The sequence below is a fragment of the Taudactylus pleione genome, unplaced genomic scaffold, assembly GCF_031769625.1.
Source record: "Taudactylus pleione unplaced genomic scaffold, aTauple2 ptg001027l, whole genome shotgun sequence".
Lineage (NCBI taxonomy): Eukaryota > Metazoa > Chordata > Amphibia > Anura > Myobatrachidae > Taudactylus > Taudactylus pleione.
Genome location: NW_028285428.1, coordinates 2,937,845 through 2,958,515, shown reverse-complemented (window position 1 = coordinate 2,958,515; position 20,671 = coordinate 2,937,845). Strand labels below are relative to the sequence as shown.

The following is a 20,671-nucleotide window of genomic DNA, read 5'->3' as shown; positions in this document are numbered from 1 at the left end:
CAATTGGTTCGCGAGCGGCGCCACATTACAATGACGGTACTACTGACAGTTCCCCAGCATGTGGCAGCTCCGCCCCGCGCCACCCCGCGCTCACTCACCGCACGGCCCTGGCAGGTAAGAGAAGGGAAATGGGTCCTTACTGTGGTTTAATGTGGGATAATGTGTAAGGGGCCTTACTGTGGTATAATGTGTAAGGGGCCTTACTGTGGCATCATGTAAAGGGGGGGCCTTACTGTGGCATAATGTGTAAGAGGCCTTACTGTGGCATAATGTATATGGGGCATTATTATGGCATAATGTATATGGGGCATTACTGTGGCATAAATATATAAGGGGCATTACTGTGGCTTAATGTATAAGGGGCATTACTGTGGCCTAATGAATAAGGGGCATTAATGTGGCTTAATGTATAAGGGGCATTACCGTGGCTTAATGAATAAGGGGCATTACTGTGTAGCATAATGTGTTATAAGAGTCATTAATGTGTGGCATAATGTGTTATAAGGGGCATTAGTGTATCACAAAACCACACACCCTTTTCGTCCTCTATATTGTATTTTTTTTTATTCGGGGGGGGTTTGCCAAATTATGGCCTTGCCCCGGGTGACAAAAATCCTAGTTTCGGCCCTAAAGAGACTACCAATCAGATTTGGTTCAAGAATCCCATTCTGTAATAATGTGATGGCGACCACACAAATCATCAGTTTCTGCTTTCATGTTAATCAAATTCAAACCCACATTAACACTACAATAGATAGATAGATAATATCTGCTTATGAAAAAACTGAGATACAGGGAGACAGACAGTTTGTGACAATATGTTACAAACAAACTTAAAGGAAACTGGTCTCACACACACTAGGGAAAAATAATCAATCAATATCTGGGGGATAGGTTAATAATTGTAGCCTACAGTATGAAACCCTATGGGTCTGTGGACACTGATGCCTGATCCCAGCCTTAGGGTGGGTACACACCTGAACGACCAGCAATAGTGCCGATGTTCAGGGCGATTTCTCTTCACCCTGGACATGCATGATTGCCTGTACACACTTCAAAGACTTAATGAACAACGGAACGAACACAGGACCTGATTAAGACCCGCTCGCTAGATGCGTTCGCACGCTAGATGCGTATGCAAATTCTGAAAGGCAGGCAATCGCACGGCAAGGCATTAGCACGCCCACTATGTCTTAGCGTGCAATCGCATTGTGTATGCAGACGCCCACCAGCATGTCTTAAGATGCCCACATGCGTACGTCATATCCAGGAAGTGTATGCAACCATCAGTAACATCGAGTAACATCGGATGCGATCGCAGCACTTGTGGTTGATCATACCTTGCCACAACCACTGCGAGTGAATACTACCAAGTGACGTTCACAATGACGCTGCCTTTTAATTATGCAAGCCTCTGAAACGGCATTTAGATGCTCAGGCACGCCTGCATTCGCACCTCCACTCCCCCGTTTCTAGTGACCTGCCCCTGTCACCACCCACAAACGGCTTCTCCTGTCACTCAATCTGCCGGGCTGTCTATGTGCTTTCCGATCACTCGCACTGGTTTGCGCACGCGCATTGCGATGCGTACGCATGCGTAGAATGCAAACAATCGGCTGGCTGCGTGCGAACGCATCTTAGCGAGTGGGTCTGAATCAGGTCCTAAGTTCCATCCTTCATTAATAAGTACAGCCTCGCATGCGATACCGTGTGACTGACCTGCAGCACGGCCAATCACACAATATCTCATGCGACTGCGGGAGCGCGCAAATCGGGCATACACACTGCACAATATGCCTGATTTGCTGTTCCGATTTGGCCAAATCGGCCAAATCTGGCCGATATCGTGCAGGTGTGTAACCGGCCTTAGGTACATGGTACCATGGGTGACCCCATAAAATTAGTGAACAGAAGAGGAATTGTCCAAAAAAGTAATTCTCTTTACCGTCGGTATTAATTATGCAAAAGTCAGTTTCTAACTCTTTATTCTTTGCATTTGGTTCTCTTTTGAAAATCACATTAATAAAACTTTTTACACAATGACTGATGAAATGTATATAATTTTTTTTTTTAGAATTTTAAAACCAGAACTTTAGCATTCATTAATTTCAAACTTAAATATCCTTATATAAATGTGATTATTTTAAATGTAAATTATTGCACAATATAGGCTTAATTTAGCGATCTACAGTAGATAGCAGGTTCTGATTGGCTGATTGAGTATTGACCTCTCCAGCAAATAGTACTATAGTGTCATTAGGGTCTCAGCTTTATTATACCATGTTGTATACAGTAGTTCTATTAGCATTACTCATCTGTCATTTATATTTGGACTATTGCAGGAAAGAGTGTTATTTTGTTTTTAAAAGCAGTAAACAATAGCAGGGGTATCTTAAGAGAGGAGGGGGCCTGTGTGCACTCCCCGTGCGTGGCCCCCTCCTCTCTCCCCGGCTGACGCGTCTGGCCAGCCACCTGAGCATTAGTAGTCTACGGACACACTCTAGTGCCCGGAGTCTACTGCGCATGCGCAGAACACCGGAAAAATGGCCACGGCGGCCATTTACCAGTGTTCTGAGCAGGCTGACACCCACCGCGGGACCATGGACAGGTAAGTTTAAAATAATATGGGTGCAGGGTGTGTAGTGCGGGGCCCCCCTGGACCCGGGGGCCCGTGTGCCCCGCACACACTGCACCCATTATAGATACACCACTGAACAATAGATATGTTAAATGGAACATATGAGTTTTCTACTTAATATTAAGTTGAAGTACTATTCTCTCTTGTGTATGTGACACTTCATCTTAGTATTATATTGTGTATAAACAGGGCAATGTGACTTTTGCACTTACTACTAACACAGTCAAACCACATCTGTATGCTATTGTACATGTCACGCTTCGGCCCTTAAAAAACATTTTCTTACCTCTCTCGTGTCTGTCCAGAATGGCACGGAGGTCCGCTCACGCTGCCCATTGATCCTGGCTGGTGCTGAGTTCTGTCTGTGCTGCTCCTGCCCCATCCGCTCTGTGTCCTATCACTGAGAATGGAGATGGCTCTCCGCAGCACCTTGCTCACAGAGGGCCTGATTCAGAGACGGACGCTCTGAACGAGCACTCGCTCTGAATCAGGGAGTTTTTGTTGTTGTTGTTGTTGTTCGGCCTCCTGGCCGCTCGCATAGCTGTGGGTGACCACTCACAGCTATTGCAAGCGGCCAGGTTGATGGTCGTGATGGTCAAGACCATCGCGACCATCGGGCTTGCAACGAGACCCTTGTGGTAGGGTCTCGTGGCCGCAAGCCCCAGAGAGCTTCTGGCTCTAATAGAGCTGGAAGCTCTCCCACTGACATCATTGGTGATGTCAGTGGGGCCGCCCACAAAAGGCAGGCGTTCCTTCGGGAACGCCTCCATTTGGCTAGCCACCCCCTCTGCCCACCTACCAAACGGGGCGAGCTGTCAATCACCATCGACAGCTCACCCCCTTTGGTGCGAGACCCGGAGCGACGGAGCACCCGTCGCTAGCCGTCTCTCACGCATGCGCACGACGGAGCCGGCTCCATCGTGCGCATGCCCAGTGGGCAAATATCGACCCGGTTGCGAATGCTCAGTGCTTGCGACCGGGTCTGAATCAGGCCCAGAGTGACTTCCCAGCATGATGGCACACAAGCTGCATGCCAGAGTTCCCTCCTAAACCACAGTATGGGTGCCATGTTGGGCTCTGTCTTCTGACGCTCTTCCTCCACTCAGAGCGCTGCTCCCAGACCAGCTGATCGCAGCATCCAATCCCTGGGGTCTTCCCCTATAAATTCCATTTCCTGACTGGCCTCTGTTGCCAGTACAACGTCGCTTCTGCTGAAGTTACTGCTCTGTGCTGAGCTCCCAGATACTCTGTATCTGAACATTTCCAGTCCCAGTCTGGTTATCAAGTCTCCTATTCCATCTAACATTCCAGGCTGGTTTTAGCACAGAGACTTGTTAACATTACACTATATCAGTTCCAGCCAAAACCTGCAACCATCGGTCCCATCCGATACTTCCCTCATCAGTTCCAAACCGACCCAGTACTGCAATTAATCATCATCAGTCCCAAACCGACCCAGCACTGCAATTCATCATCACCGGTTCCAAACTGACTCAGTACTGCAATTCATCATCATCGGTTCCAAGCCAGCCCAGTATTGCAATTCATCATCATTGGTCCCAAACCGATCCAGTACTGCAATTCATCATCGGTCCCAAACCGATCCAGTACTGCAATTCATCAACATCGGTCTCAACCGATCAAGTTCTTCAATTCATCAACATCGGTCTCAAACCGATCAAGGGCCCTCATTCAGAGCCACTCGAAAATGGCAGCTCGTTCGCTCCGAGCGATGTTTGCCAAACTGTGCATGCGTACGGATCGTTATATGCATGCGCGAACCAGTCAGAGTGGCCGAAAATTCATGAGCTCGCAAAATAGCGAATGCCTGCTAATTTGAGTGACAGGATGAGGCGTATGTGGGTGGTAACAGGGGAAGGTGCTTGAAAACGGGGAGTGGAAATCAGAACGCAGGCGTGCTTAAAGGTCAAAACGGGCGTTTTATGGGTGTGCATATTTAAAACAGCAGCGTCATTGACCACGTCACTGGGTTTTTTTTTAGCCAGAACTGCTCGCAAAATTGTGGTAGCAAAAACCAACCACAAGAATAGCGAGCAGTTCATACCCTGTTCGATGTACTCGATTAATCTAATAAATAGCGGACATGACGTCGGATGCGAGTGGCCAGGGGGCGTAGTTTCCCAAAAAACGACCGCAAGTTTTGTTCGCTCGTTCAGACCTAGAGGCGTGAACAGATCGCAAACAGCGAACGGTTCATTTGAATAGCCACCCCTATTTTCTGGACGAGCGAGCGCAAATAGCGACCGGCTCTGAATCAGTCCCAAGGTCTTCAATTCATCTACATTGGTCTTAAACCGATCAAGTTCTTCAATTCATCAACATTGGTCTCAAAATGGTCAAGTTCTTCAATTCATCAATATCGGTCTCAAACGATCCATCTCTCAATCCAGCATCATCGGTCCCAATCTGATTCTGCCCATCTCTTCAGTATTATATATCCAGTTCCCATTCCAATCTGCTGCTCAATAAAGACCTTTACTTTTACTGTCCTCGCCTTCGGGCGACCAACTCCTAACCTCAGGAGTGACAGTACACAGTTATTTGCCTGACATATGCTTGGCACGTATACTACTGTTTTAATTTGGATACAACCTAAAATCTGATAACATTCCATTATGGGAATAACCATGTTGGAAAACCTCCTATATGGGATGCCAACAAGCTGTTACCTGTAAGCAGGTACGGTGCCCCTTCACTCTCCTTTCCCCTAAGCTTACTAGTAACACCAGCGGGAGGGTGGGTTAATTCTGAGCCAGCCAGGTTGCGGTGGAGGCTGCTGAATTCTGCACTGTGCAGTGTGCAGGGGATGTATCTATCAGCCCAGCGGGTGGCATGCCACTGATCTGAATCCCGACGCTGAAAGTCCGACATGGGACTTAAGATAGGCATTGAAATTCTGACGCCTATCTTAATCCCGATGCCAGAATCCAGAAGGACGCCAGCCCGAAAACAAGGCAAGTCAGGGATGCCCTTAGCTGTTAGCCGCGGAGGGGGGGGGGTTTAGGCAACATAGCGGTGTTAGGGTTAGTTTTTTTTGGGGGGGGTGAGTTAGGGTTAGGCACCCCTAGGGGGGAGGGTTAGACACCACTGGGGGGGGGGTTAGGCACTAAGGGGGGAGACTTAGGTTTAAGCACTAACGGGGAGGGTTAGGGTTCGGGGTGCGGAGGGTTAGTGTGCGGGGTGGGGAGGGTTAGTCTAAGGCTACAAGAAGGGAGGGTAAGTATACTTACCTGCCCCTCTCGGGATACCAACCATCAGGATGCTGCTGTCGGTATTTTGACAGGAGGCATCCCGACAGCCAGCATTACATACCGATTCCGTGTGCAGCCGGTCACCTAATGGCCCTGGCGCCCTTGTGCGGATGAACGCACTGAACGTGCCTGGAGCTGGCCCTGTCTGTAAGGTTGTTGTACCTCCCATTGACACCAGTGTCAAGAATACTGCCAATGCAGGGGCCTGCGTTACCCATCCATCATCTAGAACAGGGTTGGGGAACCTCAGCCCCGGGGGCAGTATAAGGCCCCCGGAATAATTTGGTCTGGCCCTTGGAGCTTTTTTCTGCTAGCCTCATCTGGCCAGCAGGGTGCCTAGAACCCTGCAGCCAGAATCTATGAAGCAGTGCCACCTGGAGCATCCTCAGGATGCTTTGGGCATTGCTGAAATCACTACCGATTGACATGATATGGAGGGGGCGTGGCCTGCACCAGGCCCACAAATAATGTTATATACAGTATATCCCCACCCTTGTTCTAGAAGCTACCACTATTCACTTCTGAGCTGAAGTCAATGCTCTCATCCGCTGATTATTCGTCTCTTTACGTGCATGGTCACAAGAGGAGAATGATGGCTTCTTGAGGATGGATGGGCACTTTATTGTCTAATATATTTAGTAAACCAGATCCTTCTCCGTGACCCCTTCTATTAGCGGCACAATACTCTGCTCCCAAAGCGATTGACATTATAAACAGTATTACACCAGAAGGCTCTTGGTTCTCTTATATTTTCTAAATAAAAACAGAGCAATACAGTAGCTGTCAATTACAAATACTGAAAAAATGTGCATAACTAGCACTGTGATGGCTCTTAGCATTGGCCGTATACTGTCTCTAATATCACCCAACTCATCGCTTTGACTGCAGTAAGTGCTGTCTTTCCTTGAAGCCTGAAGTCATGTTGCGATAACAAAACTGCTGAATAGTAGTTTCCAACATTCTCTTTCCTTTAACCATCTCACTAATGGTCATTTACCATACAGCAATAGGCTCTCTCATTTTTTCCCCTAATCAGGCCATTAGGATTAAGAGTCAGGGAATCAGATCACATTTCAAGAAAAACATTTTTATAATGATCACCTGTCACCATATTAAAACACGCTGTATGAAGTTAAAAGTCAATCTGTTAAATCTATATAATTGCTTCTTTTCTATGTTCTGTAAATTCGACTCAGCAATATAAAACAGTGTCAGATTAGTGGTTGCCCAGGGCAATGGATGGCAAGCTTTAATATGGCATTAGGCAGTTGGGTGCTGTAAGAGTAATCACCCTTTTATTAGATTAGACTTCCAGTCCTGTATAGCATCACATAGGATGGGTATATACATAGGATGTTATTTTGCTAGTTGCACTGGGACACTGGGATGTTGCCAAATCATTATGACCATGTATCAGAAAAGCAACATTGTAACACATTAAAATGAGAAACTATTGGATGAAATTACCACTTGCTATTTATGTAAGATCTCCACTACACACCTACATCCACATATATTCTAAATGTTCCTAATATTCAAGGATCCTCATTATCTTTACAATTGTGTCATTGTCCTCTGGCGTCGGTAATGAAACTTGGCGCATACGCAGGACAAAAATAATTGCTCAACACCTCAAGCACCTGCATTGCGTCCACCTCAGGCTCCTCTATTATGTTTATACCTAAAGTGTTTCTATATACTATGTCATTTATATGCATTTTGTTTAATATTTATTCTCTGTTCTTAAATTGTACCTAAAGAAAATTTTTGTGTGCCCTATGTGTTGGAGTTACATTCACATTACCATAAATATACTACTCATTTTATGCTACAATTGATAGATTATTTTTAGGGGTTAGGCACTATGGGGAGGGTTAGGCTGTAGGGGGATGGGTTAGGGTTAGGCTGCGAGGAGGGAGAGTTAGGGTTATGCTGTGGGGGGGGGTTAGGTTTAGGCTGCTGGGAGGGAGGGTTTTGTTTAGGGGTAGGGTTAGGATATTTACCCGCAGGCGTCAGTATCCTAACCCTGTCGGAATGCTGGTGTCGGGATACTAACGGCGGGGATCCTGAGCGCCGACATCCTGTACCCAACCCCTTTGGACTCATTAGGTACATGTCTGTTTGGAAGGGATACACTATAGAGTGAGTACATTTATATGTTCTACTGTATATTGGGTTAACCAAGATATGTCTGTTTTCGAACCCTTGTTGAACCTACTACACTCTGAGTAATGTCCTATACTTCAAACACATATTTGTCACCTAAAACAGTCACTATTAGTGTTTCCACTTTGAAATTTTCAGAATTCCCTCTCCATACCTCCCAACATCTTTGGTTGCAAAATTGTGACCCCCCGCGCCAAAGGCCTGCGTGCCAGAAAAGGAGGTGCTCCATTTTCATCATTTTGGGGGCATGATCAGAACTCCCAAAGATGCTGAGTTGCCGCCAGGTTCTCCCCGCAGAAAATGGCCACCACTCAACTTATTTGAGAACAGTGATAGTAGCAGTAAATGTTACTCTCAGTAAATTTATTACATTTACAAGAAGACTGATTGGCTCCTTAGTTTGTCATTAATATTTTTATTTTGTACAAACATTTAATATTTTCAGTTTTTTTTGCATGTGTTTTCCTGGTGGTCCAGAAAGGGGTTGCTTTTCCAGGAAAATAAAATGGAATGTGGAAACACTGGGCCTGATTCAGAGCCGGTCGCTATTAGCGCTCGCTCGTTCAGAAAAAGGGGGTGGCTATTCAAATGAACCGTTCGCTCTTTGTGGTCTGTTGCCGCCTCTATGTCTGAATGAGTGAACAAAACATGCGGCCTTTTTTTGATAAAAACGCCCCCTGGCCGCTCGCATCATACATCATGTCCGCTATTTATTAGATTAATCGAGTACATCGACCAGCGTATGAACTGCTCGCTATTCTTGTGGTTGGTTTTTCCTACCACAAATTTGCGAGCAGTTCTGACTATAAAATAACCCAGTGACGTGGTCAATGACGCTGCTGTATTAATTATGCACACCCATAAAACGCCCATTTTGACCTTTTGGCACGCCTGCGTTCGGATCTCCACTCCCCGTTTTCAAGCACCTTCCCCTGGTACCACCCACAAACGCCTCATCCTGTCACTCAAATTATCAGGCATTCGCTATTTAGCGAACAAACGATTTTCGGCCGCACTGACTGGTTCGCGCATGCGTATTAAGATCCGTACGCATGCGCAGTTGGGCAAACATCGCTCGGAACGAACGAGCGGCCGCTTACGAGTGGCAATGAATCAGGCCCACTGGTCACTATGTATAGCGCACAGTTAAAAATAAACTAAAAATGGACAGTGTGCCCTCTCTCCAACTCCTTAATGAGCCCAGTATATACTTATGTACATTATTACGTACATATGTAGTACACTAACTTCAAAGTCTGAAATGTAATGGGTAAAATAGTATCAATCTTTTAAAGCAAATCCTTTATGTACAAACGTTTTTTCTTTTCTATTAAATGTAAGATTACTCACATCAAGAGCCACCGATTGCTTTGCCCATGATTTCTTCACCTGATCGTACATTATCGTGTTGTTAATCCCAAGGCCACAAAATATAACAAACGCCTAAATAATTAAAACACAAAGAAACAAATACAATTGTCATTGCAGGTAATATTTACTGAAAAAAATAAATTGCATTCCAGTACGTAGTCAATTCAGGCATCATTACCTTAAAGTGTAATGAACACTTAAAGTTTTAATAAGACCTTAAAACCACCTACAGTATGACTAGCCTTTTACTCTAAATATACTCACTTTTACAATTACAAATCGGTGTACGTCATGCTTCTTGGGATGCATTGCTTAATACTATTTGGCACTTTGTGCAATAAGAGTGTACAGAGTAAGGGATTATTTATTAAATATCAGTGCTAATTAGAAATATACAAATAAATGTATCACTGCCTAACACAGCAATTCACATTGTGCTTGTGCCATAATTTACCAATCTGGTTTACTCTGGTGAAAGTTTGTAATATTAGGGAAGGGAAAAAGGGAGACTCTGAGTACTGGTGCCACATAAATTAAGATAAAGGTAGAATTACTCTAAATTAATAAAAATAGAAATGCGGATAGTAGTATCAGGGATATATTATCCTTATGGAGGTGCACCCATTAGAGTAAGAAGAGCCTATAGAAAAAGGGAAAGAAAGTACTCTTTTTGGTGCCGGTCCGCTCATACCCAGGGCCGGCGCTAGGCAGCGCTGCACCCAGCGCCGTCCTGTGTTGCCACCCCTTCCCTCCTCCGCTCCCTCCCCCCTGTGCTTAAATATGTCAAATACCGCCGGGCGGGTGGTGGGCGTTTCCTGCGCCATCCGGAAACAGTAGCACTCCGGGCGACGGACCGGCTTGCCCGTGCCTGGAGCCGCTACTGCTCATACCCCATAAACTACGCCTGTATATGGGATACAGCAGCCACTTGCACCATACTATACTGAACAGTATATTTTTTTCACTATCCCTTGGTACTCACCAGATACTAATTACTGTGGTATTTAATTACTGCCATTACCACACCTTAAACAATCCAGACTAGTGCATACATGCCGACATTCAGCTCTCTCCTACCGGAAGGGAGCTGAATGCCTGCATACAGCGGGGGGCGTGGCCGGTCCATGATGCTATTTTGGGGGCGGGGCCAGGGGCGTGACTGCACGATCACTTCATCGTGGCCCCACCCCCTCTTCACAATTCCAGAAATAAAGGCATTGTGAAGCAGGGGGCGGAGCCACGATGACGCGATTCAGCGCAAATCGAGTCATCAGGCCCCTCCCCCCTTTGGGGGATTCTAGTAGTACTCCAGAGGCCAGGCGGCAGCCGGGAGGCTTGCCTGCCTTTCCGGGGGGTCGGGAGTGGCACCCGATATTCGGGAGGCTCCCGACCAAATCGGGAGGGTAGGCAAGCCTGGACTAGTGAAATTACAATGGTCCACAATTTTGACTCCTACATAGGTATTTGCACATAGTCTGAAAGAATATTTACTTTACAGATGCATAATAAAGATACTATGTTGAGATGATTGATATATGAGGAAAAATGCTGTCCTAAATTGTGATCTGAATATTCATTTGTTTGCTTTTTTTCCTCCTCAGAAGATTATAGATTATCAACTGTTAATCATCTGCTATTAATTTATATGTGGTTGGATTGTGCTTGTTGTCCAATTACAGATATTGGGATATTTTTCCCTTGTACAAAATATGTATACAAGCTTAAAACTTCACCTGGGCTACAGCTGCATCAGAACCAATTAGGGGTGGTTTCCCTGACATTTTGTATTGTGGTATTGGTACCTTGGATTATTAAATCTATTTACATAAATCTTGACCACTCTCTGATGTGCCTTTTCATATGATACAAGTGTTCGCTTTTTTAATATAACATTGTGCAATTATTGTATGTATATTATTGTATGTTTATCATTTAAGCTTTACTCTGGTGAAACTCTGCACCACTGTAAGGGTTTTGTCTACTTCAATGACAGCCCAGTGAAGGGTCGCAGTGCAATGCTCATGCATGGTCACTAGCACACAGTAGTTTGACCTGGCGGGGATAAAGCAAAGTTTTCCCGACTTTGCAGATCTCTTTTCCTTAGTATAGGGTACCGCCATCTTCAGAAGCTTTTCACCGCTTAGTAAATGTTGGAAGCCTTTATGGGGATGGAGGTACTGTAAGCAGTGCTAACTAGGTGAGCACTGGAGAAATCTAGAATTTCTTCACTGTTAATACTGTATTTTTATTAATTGAGAAGATGAGAAAAGCCTTCTCTCTGATGAAATTACCGGAGAAAGGGCTTTGTTCCCAGCTTAATAGACCCCGAAACTAAAACGTATCACTTGACTCATCTAAAGTGCTTCTGATACACAACACTTGCTTAAGGATCTGTTTATGTTACAATTGTGAAGATAATTTACATAATTGCAATTCTGTATTCTTTACGCATGCTGTATATATAGTGCACATCCACGTTCCAGTTTTGGAACTGCCCCGAAAAAAACAATTGTACCTCTCTTTGCATAAGTGGATGTGACTTCTAACACTTAATGCTTTCCCATTCTTCTATATAGATTATCATCTTAATACCTAAAATACAGCTCAGTTCACCCTCATATATTAATTATATTAAGAGCCCAACTTATTATCCCTTTTATTAAATATATCTTTGGGCTTGTTTTTTTAACTCTAAAATACTGCTCGTTTTACCTATATGATTATTTTTATAGTGTGTAATTTTTTTGTGTTCAATAATGCTTTTTTTTGTAATGTGTAACTTTTTTTTTTAATGTGTCACAATAAAGTTTTTGTAACATATAACTTTTGTTTGTAAAATAAAGTTTTTGTAACATGCCACTTTTGTGTAAATAAAGTTTTTGTAACGTATCACTTTTGTGTAAATAAAGTTTTTGTAACAAATCACTTTTGTGTAAAATGAAGTTTTTGTAACGTACCACTTTTGTGTACAATACAGTTTTTTTATATTCATTATTAAAATGGTGCATCTACAAATGTTTTCCTTTAAGAAAGTGCACATGAAAAGATTTCTGTGATACAATTAATAAAATCTTTACATGTGATTTTTATATTGTTGGCATCAGAAAATGCGACAGTTTCCAGAGAGTCATGTCCTTTAAGCATAACAGTATTTTCAGAGCCTGGTGATATTGGGTTTTACTTGTGGGTCACATTCTTACCTCAAACAGTCTTTGATCTGCATCATCAAATGGCTTTCCATCTAGTCTGTTCAATACTTGTGCTACACCTAAAAATATAAATAGAATGCAATGTCAATAATGACTATACAGTAGTCACTCATGAGCAAACTACAGTATACAAACCTATACACAATTTTCCTTAGATTTCAGTAAACATACTGAAGGAGCAATAGTAATGCAATCATTTGCAATTCTGTGACCACTGTGACCTAACCATATCACTATCATATCATATATCACTATAATATCATCATATCATCTATCACTATCATATCACTATCATATCATCTATCACTACCATATCATCAATCACTATCATATCACCTATTACTCTATCATATCATCTATCACTATCATATCATCTATCACTATAATATCATCATATCATCTATCACTATCATATCATCTATCACTACCATATCACTATCATATCATCAATCACTATCATATCATCTATTACTCTATCATATCATCATATCATCTATCACTATCATATCACTATCATATCATCTATCACTATCATATCACTATCCTATCATCTATCACTATCATATCATCTATCACTATCATATCATCATATCATCTATCACTATCGTATCATCTATCACTCTCATATCACTAATATCATCTATCACTATCATATCATAATATCATCTATCACTATCATATCATCTATCACTATCATATTATTATCATATCATCTATCACTACCATATCACTATCATATCATCTATCACTATCATATCATCTATTACTCTATCATATCATCTATCACTATCATATCATCTATCACTATCATATCACTATCCTATCATCTATCACTATCATATCAATATCATATCATCTATCACTACCATATCATCTATCACTCTCATATCACTATCATATCATCTATCACTATCATATCATCTATCACTATCATATCATCTATCACTATCATATTATTATCATATCATCTATCACTACCATATCACTATCATATCATCTATCACTATCATATCATCTATTACTATCATGTCATCTATCACTATAATATCACTATCATTTCATCTATCACTATCATATCATCATATCATCTATCACTATCATATCATCTATTACTATCATATCATCTATCACTATAATATCACTATCATTTCATCTATCACTATCATATCATCATATCATCTATCACTATCATATCATCTATCACTATCATATCACTATCATATCATCTATCACTATCATATCATCTATCACTATCATATCATCTATCACTATCATATCATCATATCATCTATCACTATCATATCATCTATCACTATCATATCATCATATAATCTATCACTATCATATCATCTATTACTATCATATCATCTATCACTGCCATATCACTATCATATCATCTATCACTACCATATCACTATCATATCATCTATCACTATCATATCATCTATTACTATCATATCATCTATCACTATAATATCACTATCATTTCATCTATCACTATCATATCATCATATCATCTATCACTATCATATCATCTATCACTATCATATCACTATCATATCATCTATCACTATCATATCATCTATCACTATCATATCATTATCATATCATCTATCACTACCATATCACTATCATATCATCTATCACTGCCATATCACTATCATATCATCTATCACTATCATATCACTATCATATCATCTATCACTATCATATCATCTATCACTATCATATCACTATCGTGTCATCTATTACTATCCTATCATCTATCACTTTCAGATCACAATCATATCATCTATCACTATCATATCATCTATCACTCTCATATCACTATCATATCATCTATCACTATCATATCATCATATCATCTATCACTATCGTATGATCTATCACTATCATATTATTATCATATCATCTATCACTACCATATCACTATCATATCATCTATCACTATCATATCATCTATCACTATCATATCACTATCATGTCAGCTATTACTATCATATCATCTATCACTATCATATCCCTATCATGTCATCTATTACTATCATATCATCTATCACTATCATATCATTTATCACTATCATATCATCATATCATCTATCACTATCATATCACTATCATATCATCTATCACTATCATATAATTTATCTCTATCATATCATCATATCATCTATCACTATCATATCATCTATATCTGCCATATCACTATCATATCATCTATCACTATCATATCACTATCATATCATCTATCACTATCATATCACTATCCTATCATCTATCACTATCATATCACTATCATATCATCTATCACTACCATATCATCTATCACTCTCATATCACTATCATATCATCTATCACTATCATATCATCATATCATCTATCACTATCGTATCATCTATCACTATCATATTATTATCATATCATCTATCACTACCATATCATTATCATATCATCTATCACTATCAAATCATCTATTACTATCATATCATCTATCACTATAATATCATCATATCAACTATCACTATCATGTCATCTATCACTATCATATCACTATCATATCATCTATTACTATCCTATCATCTATCACTCTCATATCACTATCATATCATCTATCACTCTCATATCACTATCATATCATCTATCACTATCATATCATCATATCATCTATCACTATCGTATCATCTATCACTATCATATTATTATCATATCATCTATCACTACCATATCACTATCATATCATCTATCACTATCATATCATCTATCACTATCATATCACTATCATGTCATCTATTACTATCATATCATCTATCACTATCATATCACTATCATGTCATCTATTACTATCATATCATCTATCACTATCATATCATTTATCACTATCATATCATCATATCATCTATCACTATCATATCACTATCATATCATCTATCACTATCATAATTTATCTCTATCATATCATCATATCATCTATCACTATCATATCATCTATATCTGCCATATCACTATCATATCATCTCTCACTATCATATCACTATCCTATCATCCATCACTATCATATCACTATCATATCATCTATCACTACCATATCATCTATCACTCTCATATCACTATCATATCATCTATCACTATCATATCATCATATCAACTATCACTATCATGTCATCTATCACTATCATATCACTATCATATCATCTATTACTATCCTATCATCTATCACTCTCATATCACTATCATATCATCTATCACTCTCATATCACTATCATATCATCTATCACTATCATATCATCATATCATCTATCACTATCGTATCATCTATCACTATCATATTATTATCATATCATCTATCACTACCATATCACTATCATATCATCTATCACTATCATATCATCTATCACTATCATATCACTATCATGTCATCTATTACTATCATATCATCTATCACTATCATATCACTATCATGTCATCTATTACTATCATATCATCTATCACTATCATATCATTTATCACTATCATATCATCATATCATCTATCACTATCATATCACTATCATATCATCTATCACTATCATAATTTATCTCTATCATATCATCATATCATCTATCACTATCATATCATCTATATCTGCCATATCACTATCATATCATCTATCACTATCATATCACTATCCTATCATCCATCACTATCATATCACTATCATATCATCTATCACTACCATATCATCTATCACTCTCATATCACTATCATATCATCTATCACTATCATATCATCATATCATCTATCACTATCGTATCATCTATCACTATCATATTATTATCATATCATCTATCACTACCATATCACTATCATATCATCTATCAGTATCATATCATCTATTACTATCATATCATCTATCACTATAATATCATCATATCATCTATCACTATCATATCATCTATCACTATCATATCACTATCATATCATCTATCACTATCATATCATCTATCACTATCATATCATTATCATATCATCTATCACTACCATATCACTATCATATCATCTATCACTGCCATATCACTATCATATCATCTATCACTATCATATCATCTATTACTATCATATCATCTATCACTATCATATCAGCATATCATCTATCACTATCATATCATCTATCACTATCATATCACTATCATATCATCTATCACTATCATATCATCTATCACTATCATATCATTATCATATCATCTATCACTACCATATCACTATCATATCATCTATCACTGCCATATCACTATCATATCATCTATCACTATCATATCACTATCATATCATCTATCACTATCATATCACTATCATATCATCTATCACTATCATATCATCTATCACTATCATATCATTATCATATCATCTATCACTGCCATATCACTATCATATCATCTATCACTATCATATCATCTATCACTATCATATCACTATCATATCATCTATCACTATCATATCATCTATCACTATCATATCACTATCATGTCATCTATTACTATCCTATCATCTATCACTCTCATATCACTATCATATCATCTATCACTATCATATCATCTATCACTTTCATATCACTATCATATCATCTATCACTATCATATCATCATATCATCTATCACTATCATATCATCTATCACTATCATATCACTATCATGTCATCTATTACTATCATATCATCTATCACTATCATGTCATCTATTACTATCATATCATCTATCACTATCATATCATCTATCACTATCATATCACTATCATATCATCTATCACTGTCATATAATTTATCTCTATCATATCATCATATCATCTATCACTATCATATCATCTATCACTGCCATATCACTATCATATCATCTATCACTATCATATCACTATCATATCATCTATCACTATCCTATCATCTATCACTATCATATCACTATCATATCATCTATCACTACCATATCATCTATCACTCTCATATCACTATCATATCATCTATCACTATCATATCATCTATTACTATCATATCATCTATCACTATAATATCACTATCATATCATCTATCACTATCATATCATCTATCACTATCATATCATCTATCACTATCATATCACTATCATATCATCTATCACTATCATATCATCTATCACTATCATATCATTATCATATCATCTATCACTACCATATCACTATCATATCATCTATCACTGCCATATCATCTATCACTGCCATATCACTATCATATCATCTATCACTATCATATCACTATCACTATCATATCACTATCATATCACTATCATATCATCTATCACTATCATATCATTTATCACTATCATATCATCATATCATCTATCACTATCATATCATCTATCACTGCCATATCACTTTCATATCATCTATCACTACCATATCACTATCATATCATCTATCACTATCATATCACTATCATATCATCTATCACTATATCTATCACTATCATATCATCTATCACTATCATATCACTATCATATCATCTATCACTATCATATCATCTATCACTATCATATCACTATCATGTCATCTATTACTATCCTATCATCTATCACTATCATATCACTATCATATCATCTATCACTACCATATCATCTATCACTCTCATATCACTATCATATCATCTATCACTATCATATCATCATATCATCTATCACTATCGTATCATCTATCACTATCATATTATTATCATATCATCTATCACTACCATATCACTATCATATCATCTATCACTATCATATCATCTATCACTATCATATCACTATCACATCATCTATTACTATCATATCATCTATCACTATCATGTCATCTATTACTATCATATCATCTATCACTATCATATCATTTATCACTATCATATCATCATATCATCTATCACTATCATATCACTATCATATCATCTATCACTATCATATAATTTATCTCTATCATATCATCATATCATCTATCACTATCATATCATCTATCACTGCCATATCACTATCATATCATCTATCACTACCATATCACTATCATATCATCTATCACTATCATATCACTATCATATCATCTATCACTATCATATCATCTATCACTATCATATCACTATCATATCATCTATCACTATCATATCATCTATCACTATCATATCACTATCATGTCATCTATTACTATCATATCATCTATCACAACCATATCATCTATCACTATCATATCATTTATCACTATCATATCATCTATCACTATCATATCATCTTTAACTATCATATCATTTATCTCTATCATATCATCTATCACTATCATATCATCTATCACTGCCATATCACTATCATATCATCTATCACTACCATATCACTATCATATCATCTATCACTGCCATATCACCTATCACTATCATATCACTATCATGTCATCTATTACTATCATATCATCTATCACTATCATATCATTTATTACTATCATGTTATCTATCACTATCATATCATCTATCACTATTATGTTATCTATTACTATCATATCATCTATCATATCATCTATCACTATCATATCATTTATCACTATCATATCATCAATCACTATCATATCATCTATCACTGCCATATCACTATCATATCGTCTATCACTACCATATCACTATCATATCATCTATCACTGCCATATCACTATCATATCATCTATCACTATCAGATCACTATCATATCATCTTTCACTATCATATCAATATAATGTATTCTATCACTATCATATCATCTATCACTACCATATCATCTATCACTATCATATCATTTATCACTATCATATCATCATATCATCTATCACTATCATATCATCTATCACTGCCATATCACTATCATATCATCTATCACTATCATATCACTATCATTACCATTTTACTATTATATCATATATCACTACCATATCACTATCATATCATCTATCACTATCATATCATTTATCACTGCCATATCACTATCATATCATCTATCACTACCATATCACTATCATATCATCTATCACTGCCATATCACTATCATATCATCTATCACTATCATATCACTATCATGTCATCTATTACTATCATATCATCTATCACTATCATCTATCACTATCATATCATTTATCACTATCATATCATCATATAATCTATCACTATCATATCATCTATCACTATCATATCATCTATCACTACCATATCACTATCATATCATCTATCACTATCATATCATCATATCATCTATCACTATCATATCATCTATCACTGTCATATCACTATCATATCATCTATCACTAACATATCACTATCATATCATCTATCACTGCCATATCACTATCATATCATCTATCACTGTCATATCACTATCATGTCATCTATTACTATCATATCATCTATCATATCATCTATTACTATCATATCATCTATCATATCATCTATCACTATCATATCATTTATCACTATCATGTTATCTATCACTCTCATATCATCATAACATTTCTTTATTGGCTGTACAAGAAAAATAGGAAAGTGTGAAATATTTCCATTGTAAAATGCACACACCATATAGTAACATCTAACATAAGAGTGTAGGCTTTCGTAGGTAAATTAATTAAGAAACTGTTAACAAGAATTAAGGAGAGTCCCCTGTTACCTAGAAGACTTACCAATGATCTGATGGTTGCTATTCCATATGGGAACACAGAGCACAGATCTGATATGAAACCCAGAGAACTGGTCGGCCTAGGACACATGATAGAAAGGAAGAATTGAGCAGACAGCACAGTAATCATCATTATTTCTACACCTCATATAGCCATTTCATATCATATCCAGGACCTTTTTATACACTGCCAATATTAGCATTTCAACATTATTCTGCTAGTGTAGTGACTCATACCAAGCTTATTATCTTACTCTGCAAGTGTCTGGTTCATGGAATAGCATATGCAATTAGACAAAAGAGGCGAGTGTGGCCGTGCGACCGTGGTTTCGGAGGAGCTGGTGATTTTCTCCTTAT

General features: G+C 38.4%; 1 protein-coding gene across 1 annotated transcript in view; it reads right to left on the bottom strand.

Moving 5' to 3' along the window:
• The window catches only part of PDE11A (phosphodiesterase 11A), a 713,048-nt gene that overhangs the window by 265,189 nt on the left and 427,188 nt on the right, over window positions 1–20,671 (bottom strand). Inside the window, exons 7-9 of the mRNA XM_088461200.1 lie at window positions 20,319–20,394; window positions 12,648–12,715; window positions 9,427–9,519 (exon numbers count right to left, since the gene is read on the bottom strand). Coding sequence (XP_088317326.1) covers window positions 9,427–9,519; window positions 12,648–12,715; window positions 20,319–20,394 — 237 coding nt within the window. The remainder of the gene's footprint in view (window positions 1–9,426; window positions 9,520–12,647; window positions 12,716–20,318; window positions 20,395–20,671) is intronic.